The 13,421-nt window shown below is 30.5% G+C and overlaps 1 protein-coding gene and 1 pseudogene across 1 annotated transcript in view; both read right to left on the bottom strand.

The window, feature by feature from the left end:
• LOC144374486 (zinc finger protein 713-like) overlaps positions 1-13,421 on the bottom strand; it is a 33,145-nt gene that overhangs the window by 4,683 nt on the left and 15,041 nt on the right. Inside the window, exon 2 of the mRNA XM_078037292.1 lies at positions 10,306-10,432. Coding sequence (XP_077893418.1) covers positions 10,306-10,432 — 127 coding nt within the window. The remainder of the gene's footprint in view (positions 1-10,305; positions 10,433-13,421) is intronic.
• On the bottom strand, positions 4,077-5,112 carry LOC144374487 (uncharacterized; annotated as a pseudogene).

The raw sequence follows: 13,421 nt of genomic DNA, 5'->3' as shown, positions 1-13,421 counted from the left end.
TCTCAATCCTCCTGTGTCAGCCTCCCAAGCAGCTGGGATGTCAAACATGGGCCACTGCACCTGGCTTAAAAAGCTGAATTTTAATATGAATCCAAAAATGTCCTTTGAATGCAAACTTCCACTTTCCAAGAATCTAACTCTTTAGGGGTTGCATGCAACAAAATCCTATGGTTCATTACACATGGCCAGAGGAAAAGGACCAGAATACATGAGCCTTCTGTAGTTTCATCTACCTCACAAGTCCCAACAGCATGAACTAGATTCCTGTCCATCTTTTTTAGGCTTTTTTATGAGTTTCTTTTCATATTTAATCAGGGTAGTTTCACTGCATTGCAACTATCACTAATAATGATAGCACCATTTTGAGTCTCCTATTAGAGAACAAATTATAGTATTTTTTACCAGTGAAAGGACTCAAACACACATTTTAAGCTTCCTGTAATCACACAAGTCACCATCAACCATAATACCGTCGTAGGAAAAGAAATGTAGATCTTCACAGGCAGAAAAATCAAATTTTTCCTTATGCAAAAAAAAAATACCTAATTATTTATGTCATACTTATTTTAGCTCCAAGGTAACATATCTTTGAGCTCAAGATATTCAACCAGAAGAAAGTGGATTTGTTTTATGCTAGATGAGTTAAGAACTGATATAATTAGGATGTAAACATATTTTGATTTGGGGTTCAGTTGTTTCAAGTATGATGGCTTGCCCAGGAAAACAATGCAGGAGATTTTGTCCTCCACTTCACCCAAATTGTATGGAAAGTCATTATTGTTTTTAAATTAAAAGTGGAAGCCACAGGCAATCTACAGCATGTATTGAAATGCCATGATGAGACATCAAACTGCAGTTGTTTTTCTCATGTTTTGTATCATTGATTGCTGTGGAATTTGAATATTTGAAATATAAAAACTATATTTAAAAATAAACATTAATATTCTTTTGTATTTTAAGGTAATTTTAAGGTTCATAGCCTAAGGTCATAATACACAGTATCATTACCTCATATTTTTATAATGTAATCCCAAGAAAAAGTGTTGGGATATATTTTTTATGAAAAAAATTATTTTTACTAAGTAATATTTTGTTGTTCCATGTATCATACTTTTCTAAGCAGTATATGTTTGGCATTAAAATTAATAGAAGTGAATGCCTTGATGGGGCTGCCAAAAGGTTTATATTATCTTGTCCTGGTGAATATTGTGGAAAAATATGAGGATGAATGAGAAGATTTCTGAAATTATGTGTTTTTGTGGCTGGATACTGTGGAAAGGTACATCATTGTTATTAATGAAAAAGACTGACTAAAAACAGCAATGTTCTTTAAGCATACATACGTGAACAAATTCTTTGTTAAGCAAAAATGATCTGTGAAGCCAGGGATGGCTGAAATACATTATACTTAGACTCTGGCAATCTCAGTTCTTTTTTTTAAACTCTAAATAGTAAATTTTTCTAGCTCAATAAATCTCTATTTCTTTTCTTGCTTTTAAAACCAGAGGAGCAATACTTTCCTTTTTAAACTTTCTGGATTGTTTCCCAATTTGACTGCAATAAAATATGCAGAAAACTTTGGGAAAATATTACAAAGCATAAAAATGGAAGTGAATAATCTTTGCTTACTTTGTGACTCTTTTTCTTTCAAATGCTGTTGTAGCTCCAAGTGAGTAACTTATCTTTCTTCAATTACCGTTAACTGATTATATGTCCATTTTCCCCCTAAACTGCACTTCATCCACTATTGATCTCTTGCTTAAGTCTTTACAAGTTTTTATTTCTATATTGTTGTGTTTATTCAATTGATTTTTCTTCTCATTTATTGTAGTTTCAGGTATAATTAAATTGGTATAAATATGTCTATATTGGAAGTGTACAATGTCCCCAGACTTGTTCTTAGGCATATGTTGCTGTAAACTCAGTTCTTCATGAATTCTATGTAATAAAATTGTGAATGATATTCAATATGATTTTTGTATGGATTCTGTGTATAAGAAGCTTTTACCCTATTGTAGCTGAAAAGCCAACATTTTATGATAAGTAACGTAATCTTTACATACAACCTTCTCAGTTTACCTCTTACTACTTGGTCCTCAGAAAATGAGACTATAAAACATACTCATTGATTATTTTGTCATAAGTATAAGGCCTCACTCAACCTTGACTCTACATCCATTTCTCTAATTTCTGCCCTGAATTAACACTACCTATAGAATAACAAGGATGTCAGAATTTACTAATGTACATGAAAACATTGATCATTGACCTCATTCACAGAAAAGTGAAATGTCTCCAATGAGGATGAAGTCTAGAAAGGCCATTATGCACACAAGAAAGATAAAGCTCTTCTCTCCTGTAAGAGCTACCTTTAAGTTTATGGAAATTCAGGCTATTAAAATCACTAGGAAATGTTAAAAAGTTAAAATTTTAAAATTTATAAATCAACATATGAAAATCTGGGGCTTATTTTCCTATATCTATATCCTTCTTATAACTCTTAATTTCACCATAAATACAAACAGAAAAAAAAAATAATGATCTGACTTATGCAAATTGTATTCCACATTAAGTTTGATTAAAATGTGTAAAAGTATTAACAGATGCTAAAGTATTATTTACTCAACAGTATGTTTTACTGTTACATAGAACATTTAGTCAAGTGGAACACTTTTATGTCTGTCATTTAACAACAGGATGCAATACATGAGTGTTAACATATAAACAAATATTCAGTTATAAAGACATTTTGCATACATAAGGTAAATATAGGTAAAAAAATGCACTGTAAACCTGGCATGATGGTCCATGCTTGTAATCCAAGCAAATTGGGAAGCTGAGTAGTTTCAGAAGTTTAAATTCAGCCTCAGCAACTTAGTGTGGTTTCAAGCAACTTAGCAAGACAGTCTCAAAATTTGAAAAAGTGGAGAGAGGGCTTAAGAATATGGCTCAGTGTATAAAAATACCTTAACATAAACTGAAATACAAAAAAAAAACCTTAAAGTTTAAAATATTACACTTCAATGTTAAACATCAAAAATAGATTTCATATAATTCTTTTCTCAGTATTCAAAAGTGAAAATAGTAATTTTTGATTTAGAAAAACAATTATATTATTTCAAAAATGAGGTTTCTTCACTATGCATGTATGATATTTATGACTGATATTTCTATAAAATAACTTGATAACGCTTAATAAATTTAAGCAAAAGTTAAAGACAACTACTTGCTTTTTAAACTTAAATGAGTTCTGTATTTTACTGATCCTCATATACATCAAATTGTAATATATATAGATAATAACTTTACTATACTCTCACATTTATTATAAATGTTTCATTATTATATAAGGCATATATTTTGGACAAAATCCATTCAATTTTCACTACTAGTATAAGTTTTCAGATGTTCAATGAATTTAAAATTTAAATACATTTTGGATATATTATTTAATAGAGTTTCTGATCACAATGAATTCTCCAAAAATAAGCAGTGTTTAAGAAACATGTAGCTACAATTTTTTTTTTCCATTTGTATTTTCTCTAACCAGTATTTATCCACAGGTTCTTAGTATTGGTGAATAAATTTTGGAGACATTGTCACATTGTCAATTTTCACATTTCAAAACTTTCTCAATACTATGCTATTGTGGTGAGGATTAAATGTTGTCCCTTTCTTAGAATAATGGTACAATGGTCTCATTTGTAGAGCTTCTCTCCAGTGTGTTTTCTCTGATGTCTAGTAATATATGATATATAATTTAAAATGTTTCTACATTCTCTACATTTATATGTCTTCTTTCCAGAATAAGTAGCCTAGTGGTGAAAATAATTAATTAATTATTAAAAGCTTTCTACATTGTTTCAATTTGTACAGATTCTTTTCTGTATAAATTTTGTTGTTAATAAGGTTTAGTCTTTCTTTTTTAATGTTTATTTTTTAGTTGTAGTTGGACACAATACTTTTATTTCACTTATTTATTTTTATGTGGTGCTGAGGATCAAACCCAGGGTCTCACATACACGAGGCTAGCACTCTATCACTGAACCACAATCCCAGCCCCAAGGTTTAGTCTTTCTTTAAAAGTATTATAACTTTATTTACATTTCACATTCACCAGAATGTCTTCTCCTGTGGTGAATAACATTTTATTTTTTATTAAAAGCTTTTCCACATTATTCACATTTGTAGGGCTATTTCTCCAGTGTGAGTTCTATTGTGGCAAATAAGGCCTGTTTTATTGCTAAAAGCTTTGGCACATTCCTTATGTTTGTAAGGATTCTCTCCAGTGTAAATTCTTCTGTTGCAAATAAGGTGTAATATTTGAGTAAAAACTTTGTCACATACTTTGCATTTGTGAGACTTCTCTCCAGTGTGACTTCTGTGGGGGAAATAAGGTGTGATTTTTGACTGAATGCTTTCTGCATTCTTTACATTTGTAAGGCTTCTCTATAGTGTGAGTTTTCTGTGACAAATAAAGCCTGTTTTTGTGTAAAAGCTTTGCCACATTCTTTACATTTGTAGGGCTTCTCTCCAGTGTGAGGTCTCCTGTGGCAAATAAGGTTTGATTTTAGACCAAAATCTTTGCCACATTATTTGCTTTTGTAGGGCTTCTCTTCAGTGTGAGTTCTGCTGTGGTAAATAAGGTCTGATTTTCGACCAAAAGCTTTGCCACAATCTTTACATTTGTAGGGCTTCTCTCCAGTGTGAGTTCTGCTGTGGTAAATAAGGTTTGATTTGACACCAAAAGCTTTGCCACAATCTTTACGTTTGTAGGGCTTCTCTCCAGTGTGAGTTCTGCTGTGGTAAATAAGGTCTGATTTTCGACCAAAAGCTTTGCCACAATCTTTACATTTGTAGGGCTTCTCTCCAGTGTGAGTTCTCCTGTGGCGAATGAGGTTTGATTTTTGACCAAAAGCTTTTCCACATTTTTTATATTTGTACGGCTTTTCTCCACTGTGTTTTCCTCTGTGGTAAATAAGACCCTTTTTTACTAAAAGCTTTGCAACATTCTTTATATTTGTAGGTCTTCTCTCCAGTGTAAATTCTCTGGTGGTGAACAAGGCCTGATTTTTTATATGATTTCTGGTGTTCACTCTCACTTGTAGTTTTTCATATTTTCTTTTGTGGTAAATAGTCAAGATCACAACTTCTATATTTTGCACTTATCACTTCATGAAATATATGTTTTAGGTCCTTTTCTGGTGAATATTCTTGGGTATGATTAGGACATACCCAAGAATATTCAAACAAAAAAATACCTATTAGACTGGGATAAATATATTTTGCATACATAACATGAAATTAAGGTAAAATAAGTACATCAGGAGTGTAGCAGATTAGTAAGTCCAAAGTCACCATAAATCCAAAAAACATATTAGTTGAATAAAAATGTACAGACAAAATTACTTTGAGAATATTACCAAAATTCTTGTAGAGACCACAGTATCCCAGAGGAGTACATCATTAAGAAGAGTAATATAATAAAGTATAGAAAAGTATCATTAACAGCCTTTTGTCCTTCATAAAATAGTATTGTGTATTTAGGAAATATCTGCCAGCTACCTGCACTGTCAGTAGAATAAGAGAAATGTAAAACATATACAAACATTTCTGGCTTTTTCAAAGAGTGTCCAAAAAATGTTTTTTGTCTAACAATACATAGAGACATGAAAATAACTAGTAGATTTTGCGTGATAACACCATAAATATTCACCAAGTGTAAAGAGGCAATGGACTCTTAAAAAAGAAATATGAACAAAAAATTTACTAAGTAATATACACATATATGTCTATAAAATTTATCATAAAAACATTTTTTAAAAGACTATAAAAACCATGCATAGCCTATGGCCATAATACTTGGATGAATTCAACACATGACAGTCAAATATAATAAATTGATTTTTATATTTTTACATTCATGTGATATGAGAATCTCCTTTATTTTCAAATACAACTTTGTTTATTTATAAATATATCATGGTATTTTATACTATATATTCAAGGTAAAAGGGCTAATTAGAATGAATTAATACAATCATTATTTCATATAATTATCAATTTTTAACTTAGATGGTATTCTATTCCTTCTACTAGTATTTATGAAGAACATAATACACTCACTATGTGGTAAAATAAAACTCTTGACCCAACTATAAAATAAAAATATGGAGACTTTGACTATAATATCAACCCTACACAAAACACAGTGCCTGGTGAGCAAAATTTTGCTCACTAAATTTCTGACTTCCACATGTAAATCAAATGCTCCTACAACTTAATATCTGCCTGCCACATTTCACTTAATTCAAAGTCCTGCATATATTTCTAATAAAACTTTAAGAGACAAAATATTTTGTAACTAAATAATAATAGTATATAAGTACATATTTTTACACATTTGACTTTGATGGGCACACACATTGAGTCCCTAGCTTTAATACTGAGAAAAATGTTTGCACTAAGCACAAAAGCAGAAGTATCTCTTCAATTTTCTGATTTAATTGTTCATGGATACATATTTAGTACTGGCAGTTCTGAATCTTTAGGTCATCCAATTTTAATGTTTCATGTATAATGCTTGAGATTACCTCAAAAATTCTATATAAACAACTACAACACAAGTCTTTTTAAAATTGTTTGAGCAATGTTATTTGTAAATTTCTGTGACTTCTCTCAAATGAAGTACTTTTTAATGGCCTCCCAATTAGCAAATATTACAAGAATGCAGCACTGTTCTTGCCTATTTTTATTTATTTAAAGTTTTTATACTTTTTTCCTGAAAATGGACTATATAATCTACTGATGGCTCCTTTAATGAACCAATAAAAAGTAGTACAGAAAATGTAAACAAAGATAAGCATGGCTAAATCCAAGTGACAAAAAAAGGAAAAAAAAAAACATTAAGAATTTAACATAAGAATACGGAGAGTTATGAATTACTCAAAGAACACTAAATAACTATTTTTAAAAAAGTTTAGAGAGTGAAATTGAAAAATATTAACATGAATGAGCACAATGTTTATGTGAATAATTCTTTTTTTAAGAGAGAGTGAGAGGAGAGAAAGAGAGAGAGAGAGAGGGAATTTTTAATATTTATTTCTTAGTTCTCGACGGACACAACATCTTTGTTGGTATGTGGTGCTGAGGATCAAACCTGGGCCGCACGCATGCCAGGTGAGCGCGCTACCACCTGAGCCACATTCCCAGCCCCCTATGTGAATAATTCTTTAAGAAAAAATGAGAGGGGCATTCCTAGTGTGCAAATCTGAAATTCTACCAATATGGGAGAGGCTTATCAAGCAGTACCAAGTTGAAGACAAGTCTAAGCAACTTGTAAAATATTGTAAAAATTAAAAATCTATAGGATATATAAAGAGAAGTGGGATACACACACACACACACACACACACACAGTGTTTTGTGTAGGGTTGATATTATAGTCAAAGACTCCATATATATTTTCACATTTCATATATATATATATATATAGTGTGAAAAGAATCCAAGCATACCACAATAAAAAACAATGATCCAGAAATTAAATCACTAATCAAAATTTTAAAAAATTAAAAAAATATAAAAAATTACAAAGTAGAAATATAATGATTTATTCACTTCAAAATATTTATGATTACCAATGCATTATTGCAAAACACAAAACGAAAGAAAAATATTTACTAACAGAATTGAATCTATAAAAGGAAAATGTCAAGTCAGTTCCAGCAGAGAGCATGGAAAGAAACCAAGCATGATCTGCTTCTAGAGGCCCTATTTGTTTAAAGATGGATAATGCTCCTGCCTTTACATCTTATCCTTTTGCACAATTTTCAATCAATAAGATATAGTCTTAAATCATAAAATTTCTCATAATTCTTTTGGACGAGCTTTTGTTGAGTGAGCAAATTGTATCCTAATACGTTCCTTTTAAAACAGAAACAAAAAAAGATCTAGCCTCTCTTATGTTAATATGCATTATATATTGTTTTATTTACAGTTACTGTGCTCAATATACAACATAAAGTTAATACTCATAATTGGTCTTCTGCATTGAATAGACATTTTATTATCAAACAGCCATTACCAAAAAAATAATGTAATATATGAGGTTCCACCTGACCAGCATGACAAGATCCTATGCTTTTGCTCACATGGGGAAAAGCGTAGACTGCTACACTTATGCCAACATATCCTGTTTGGACTCTAGCTTCATGCATGAAAAATAGCAATTATAAATGTACATCAAGGACTTCACAAGCTGATTTCTAAGTTTCATTTAACCCTGGAAGATAAGAGTTCATCCAAACAAGAGAATAATCATTCTCCTCAAAAGAGGAGAATCATTAAAATACGACCCCAAGATACATGAATTCTAGTTACTGGGGGGGGGGATATAAAACCATTAACAGCCTCAGCTAAACAGTTGTTGGCTAAAATGGGGTTAGAATGTACTCTAGATAACTTTGTTACTGCTTTGATTGCTAAACTCACACAAAACTCTGTAAATGCTTTGGTCTTAATAACAATTTTGCTCTGTTTCTGTACACCAGCTCTGGGAAATTCAGTACTGTCAGATCCTGGAATTCTAGAACCCATTACAATATCTTGACTCATTTGCATAAAATTGTTATATACCTGCAAAAAAGTCTCATGGTATTCATTGTTGTCTTAGCATATTAATGTATCCTTACCATCCACATAGTATTTAATAGGTCACCATCCTGTGCAATTTATTCATAAAAGGTCTATTCCTCTTGATAAAAACTGTGATGATTCAGTGAAGCTTCTCTCTAAGGCAAAATTTAATGCTTTGACATTCTCCTTAGTGGGTTTACCTGGACTAGCTTTACAAGCTTATAAAACTTCTACGAAACTTGCCTAAGCTATCATAAACAGTATTAGTCATGCATCCATGAACGTAAATATGTTTAATGAAGAACAAAATCTCCATTGTCAAGCCATACTTGCTGCAATTGATTGTCTGTTATTATTACATCATAAAGGATATCAGAAGTTTAATAACATGTGTTCCTTCAATTTAAGTTATAATAATAATTTTATTTCAAAAGACTTAGATTGCCTTAAAGATATTATTAATAAGGTTGAACAAGATGATGGATTTTGGACTTGTTGGATTGGTTAACTTCATATTTACTCAATTTCATCTGCGTAAAAAATATTCATAGGTGGATCTTTACTGATGTTGGAACTTGCTGTTGTCTATGCCTGCCCGATTTTCTGCCCACACAAGCATTACGGAGATAAGTAATATTATTTATTCAAAAGGCCTTTAAAAAGAGGGGAGGTATTAGGTATTCTGACCTTGGAATTGACAGGAAAGTGTGCGAGTGATTGTAACTGGCACCCCGAGTCCCAAAATTGTAATGCCTGGGGTTTCTTCCTGAAGCTATTAAGACAACTCTACAGGTGCACTATCTAGTTTCTGTGATAATGTCCTTAGGGAAAAGGGGCTCTCTATTTGTATTAACTGTACCTAATCTTGGTTAGCTAGCACTTGGGGTTAAAGAAACACTAGGTTAGATTGTAGTCATGGTATCAGAAGGTATGTAATTTTGGAGTATTATATGTGCAGCTGTTAAGAGGGGTGGCCAATTATTTTTTTTCTTTTTTCCTTTTCACTGTGTGTGTCTCTCTGTCTTCTGTTTGCTTCTTTAAAGGTTTCCTCACAAGAAGATTTGAAACAGATCATGCTGGCCCTCACAACAAAAGGTAAGTTTTGATGGTTAATCTGGACATCACTAAAGAAGAAAACAGAGAAAAACAAGGAATTTGAAAATGTGATAAATATAGGGCAATATGTGTTCAATAATTATAATCAAAATAAATAAACCTAAGCTTCTGAAAATTTCTTCTCCTGGATAACTACTCTTTCAACATTTTTCAGTTTGGTTTTCTCCTTGACATTTTAATGACTCAACTCTGTCCCCTGCTATTTGTAGTCTATGTGTAGTCTACAATAGTTTACATCACTAAATTATAATAGGTACTACTTATCTAAAGTGAAGGATGTGTACCACACAAAGCAAGAGACAGATTAAAGAGTAAAATTATATATATATATATATATATATATATATATATATATAGAGAGAGAGAGAGAGAGAGAGAGAGAGAGAGAGAGAGAGAGAGAGAAAGAGAAATATCTGTACTAAAAATGCCCTTTTTCTTTGAAACAAAAATCTGAAACTCATTCTTATAGAGAAGTTCCCAGAAGATACTCTGCACCAAAAGTAAATTAAATAATAATTAGTACTTAATAATTTAAAGGGAAATTAAACTTACCCAGAAAGGCAAAGTTTCTATAATTCTCTAGCATCGCATCTCTATATAAATTTTTCTGAGCAGGCTGAAGGCATTCCCACTCCTCTTCAGTAAAATCAATGGCTATATCCATAAATGTTAACAGTTCCTAAAATAAGAATAGGTAAATGAATAACACATTGACCACATGAACATTTACACAGTCTGTAATGTAATTAAAGTTGAAATGAGAGTTAGTAAACTATCATGTAGGTAGTGTTTTGGAACACAGTGATACTATTATCTACTTCTGCAGAAAAAAGTGATTGAAGTTCAAAAAAGTATACATACTCCACATTTATGAAACACAATATAAAACTCAGGCATTATCACAAAAAATATATTTTGTAATTTTGTATATCTTGATCTAAATTATACATATCTTTCAGATGAGAAAATCATGGTAATTAAGAAAGGGAATCCTCAAATTTTAATTGTACAACCACTAATCAGAGATTTACTAATGTGTAGAATCTTATTTGTTATTTCTCTGATAGAGCTGGCTATTCTGAATGTGTAGTGAGATCTCTAGTAATTCCAACATCAATGGTATAAGAGGAATTTTGAAATGTAACAAGGTAGACAGACCACTTAAAGGAAATATTTAACAGTTTATTTAAGTTCAAACATTTTATGGTTTTTATGTATGTTATTAATATAAAAAATAGCAACAACAATCCTGTTTGAATTTTCCTTTTTATAATTTTAACATTATATATATATATATACATATATATATATACAAACTTTGATTGATGTTTATATTGTATGATATTTATAATAGAATATACATATAGCTCTTCAAACAAATATAATTTGTTTTTTATTTTATTTTATTTGTTCTTTCTAGTTCTACCTGACAGTAAAATTGATTTTTATGGTATTATGCAAGCATGGGATATATTTTATCCTAATTAAAATCCTGTTCTTTTGGTGGCTACGATGGTAGGATTCACTTACAAATATTTATCTTTTATATTTCTATCCTTGTCCCTTTTCTTTCTTTCTTTATTCATTTATTTATTTATGTTTACCATTGTGCAATCTACTGATCCTCTTTTCTGACCCTTCCCCACTTTATGAGCTTTAGATTTTACATATCAGCAATAACTTTCAACTTTTGGTTTTAAAGAAATTGATTGTTTTACTTAGCATAAAATCTCCAGATTCATCCATTTCCTGGCAAATGTCATAAAGTCATTCTTCTTTATGTTCGATTTATAGTTTATTGTGTACATAAGCAACAGTTTTTTATCCTGCCATCATTGAATGGACCCATTCATCATTGAATGGTTGGTTTCACAGCTTAGCTATTGTGAATTGTGCTGCTATAAATATTAATGTGGCTGTGTCAATGTAGTATGCTGATTTTATGTCGTTTGGGCATATACACTGCAGTCAAAAACTGGGTAAAATTGTGGTTCCAATTCTTTAACAATATTTATACAGGTTATTATGTTTCACTTAGACCTCCATATAGCTGGAAAAATTGGAATTCATCTATACCTGAGGTGAAAATAAAACATACAAAAAATTAGTAAGCCATAAAATGACTAGAATTTATTATCAAATTATCCATCCCAATAAAAAGTAATATTTAAAAACTAAAAGTAAAGAAAGTCTTAAGCAAAAGAGCAAAATTAGAAGCTATTAAGAATAAACATAACACAGAGTTACCAGTATCAATGTTGGTGCTTTTAAAAAGCAAATGAGCCCATTCTAGCGATCGACAACTCTAGTTCCAGTGACTGAGGAGGATTAGAAAAAAGGATCATAAATTCTAAAACTATATTATATATAATATTGTCTTATATATATATTGTATTGAGCAACTTAGTGAGGCATTTAGCAACATAGCAATACACTGCCTCTAAATAAAATACAAAAAAAAGGACTGAGGATGTGGCTTTATTGTTAAGCACCCCTAGGTTCAATCTTCAGTACAAATAAAAAAGGAGATACAATTGAAAAAGCACTAGCAAATTTGAAAATTCAACAAATAAAAATTATATCAATTATACAGTATGTAATAGCAAATATAGGCATATATAATGATTTCTCACTTTATGGAAATACACTCTGGAAAATTTATCCTAAAAATTTTCTGTAATTTTCTAATTCTCTGAGTGCAATGACAGAATCTAGACGGTATAGTCTAGTACATGGCTACAATATTTGCTAGATCCATGGTTGTACATAAGTCTACTGTAGACCAAAATACCATGATGCCACATGATTGATGTTATGAAGTAAAATCAATCAGGGTAAAACTCATAATAAAATAAATGGTGGAACTACAGAAAACACCAACAACAAAACTTAAAACATGCTAGGATATTGGGAAAAGAGTGTGATAATAAAATGCTATTTTATCCCTTCACTCATAAAACATAACAACATATTTTGACACATTAAATGCTGAATATAAATTATTAATAAATAATACTGAAATATATAAGAAAGTACAAAGATCAAAAGTTTACATACAAAAGATAGGGTTCATATGGTGGTGCACACCTAAAATATCCACTATTCTGGAGTCTAAGGCATGAAGTTCAAAATTTAAGGCCAACTAAAGAAATTGAGCAAACCCCATCTGGAAATAAAATTTAAAACAGAGCTGAGAATATGCTCAGCATTAAGACACTTTGGTTGAATTGCTAATATCACAAAAGAAAAAAAATAGTTTTTTTGGTTTTGTTTTCAAAATTATACAATATAGTAGACTTAAACTTATGAATTACAAAATATTAATACAAAAAATCTATTCATCAAATTATTGCATTAAACGCTGAAAAACTGACAAGGTAAAAAAAAACCCTACTTTCCTCACATATAATCAAATGCTTATAAGAAGAATAAATACAACATATTACAAAAGAAAAACAAAAAAAAATTTGAAGAGTCACTTTAAAAATGATATATCTAAGTGTTCAATAATCATAAAACTCAAAATCTTTAGAAATTAGGTAACATTGAAAAAATCACATCATATAGATGAATTAAATAGTATTGATGAATATGTGAAATAAATGCATTCACAAAAAAAGGAAAATAATAATTTAAGCTTTTATTATCCATTTGTAGAAACTGTTTTG

Source organism: Ictidomys tridecemlineatus, unplaced genomic scaffold (assembly GCF_052094955.1).
Source record: "Ictidomys tridecemlineatus isolate mIctTri1 unplaced genomic scaffold, mIctTri1.hap1 Scaffold_719, whole genome shotgun sequence".
In the NCBI taxonomy this organism is placed as follows: Eukaryota; Metazoa; Chordata; class Mammalia; order Rodentia; family Sciuridae; genus Ictidomys; species Ictidomys tridecemlineatus.
This window is presented reverse-complemented; position numbering and strand designations above follow the sequence as displayed.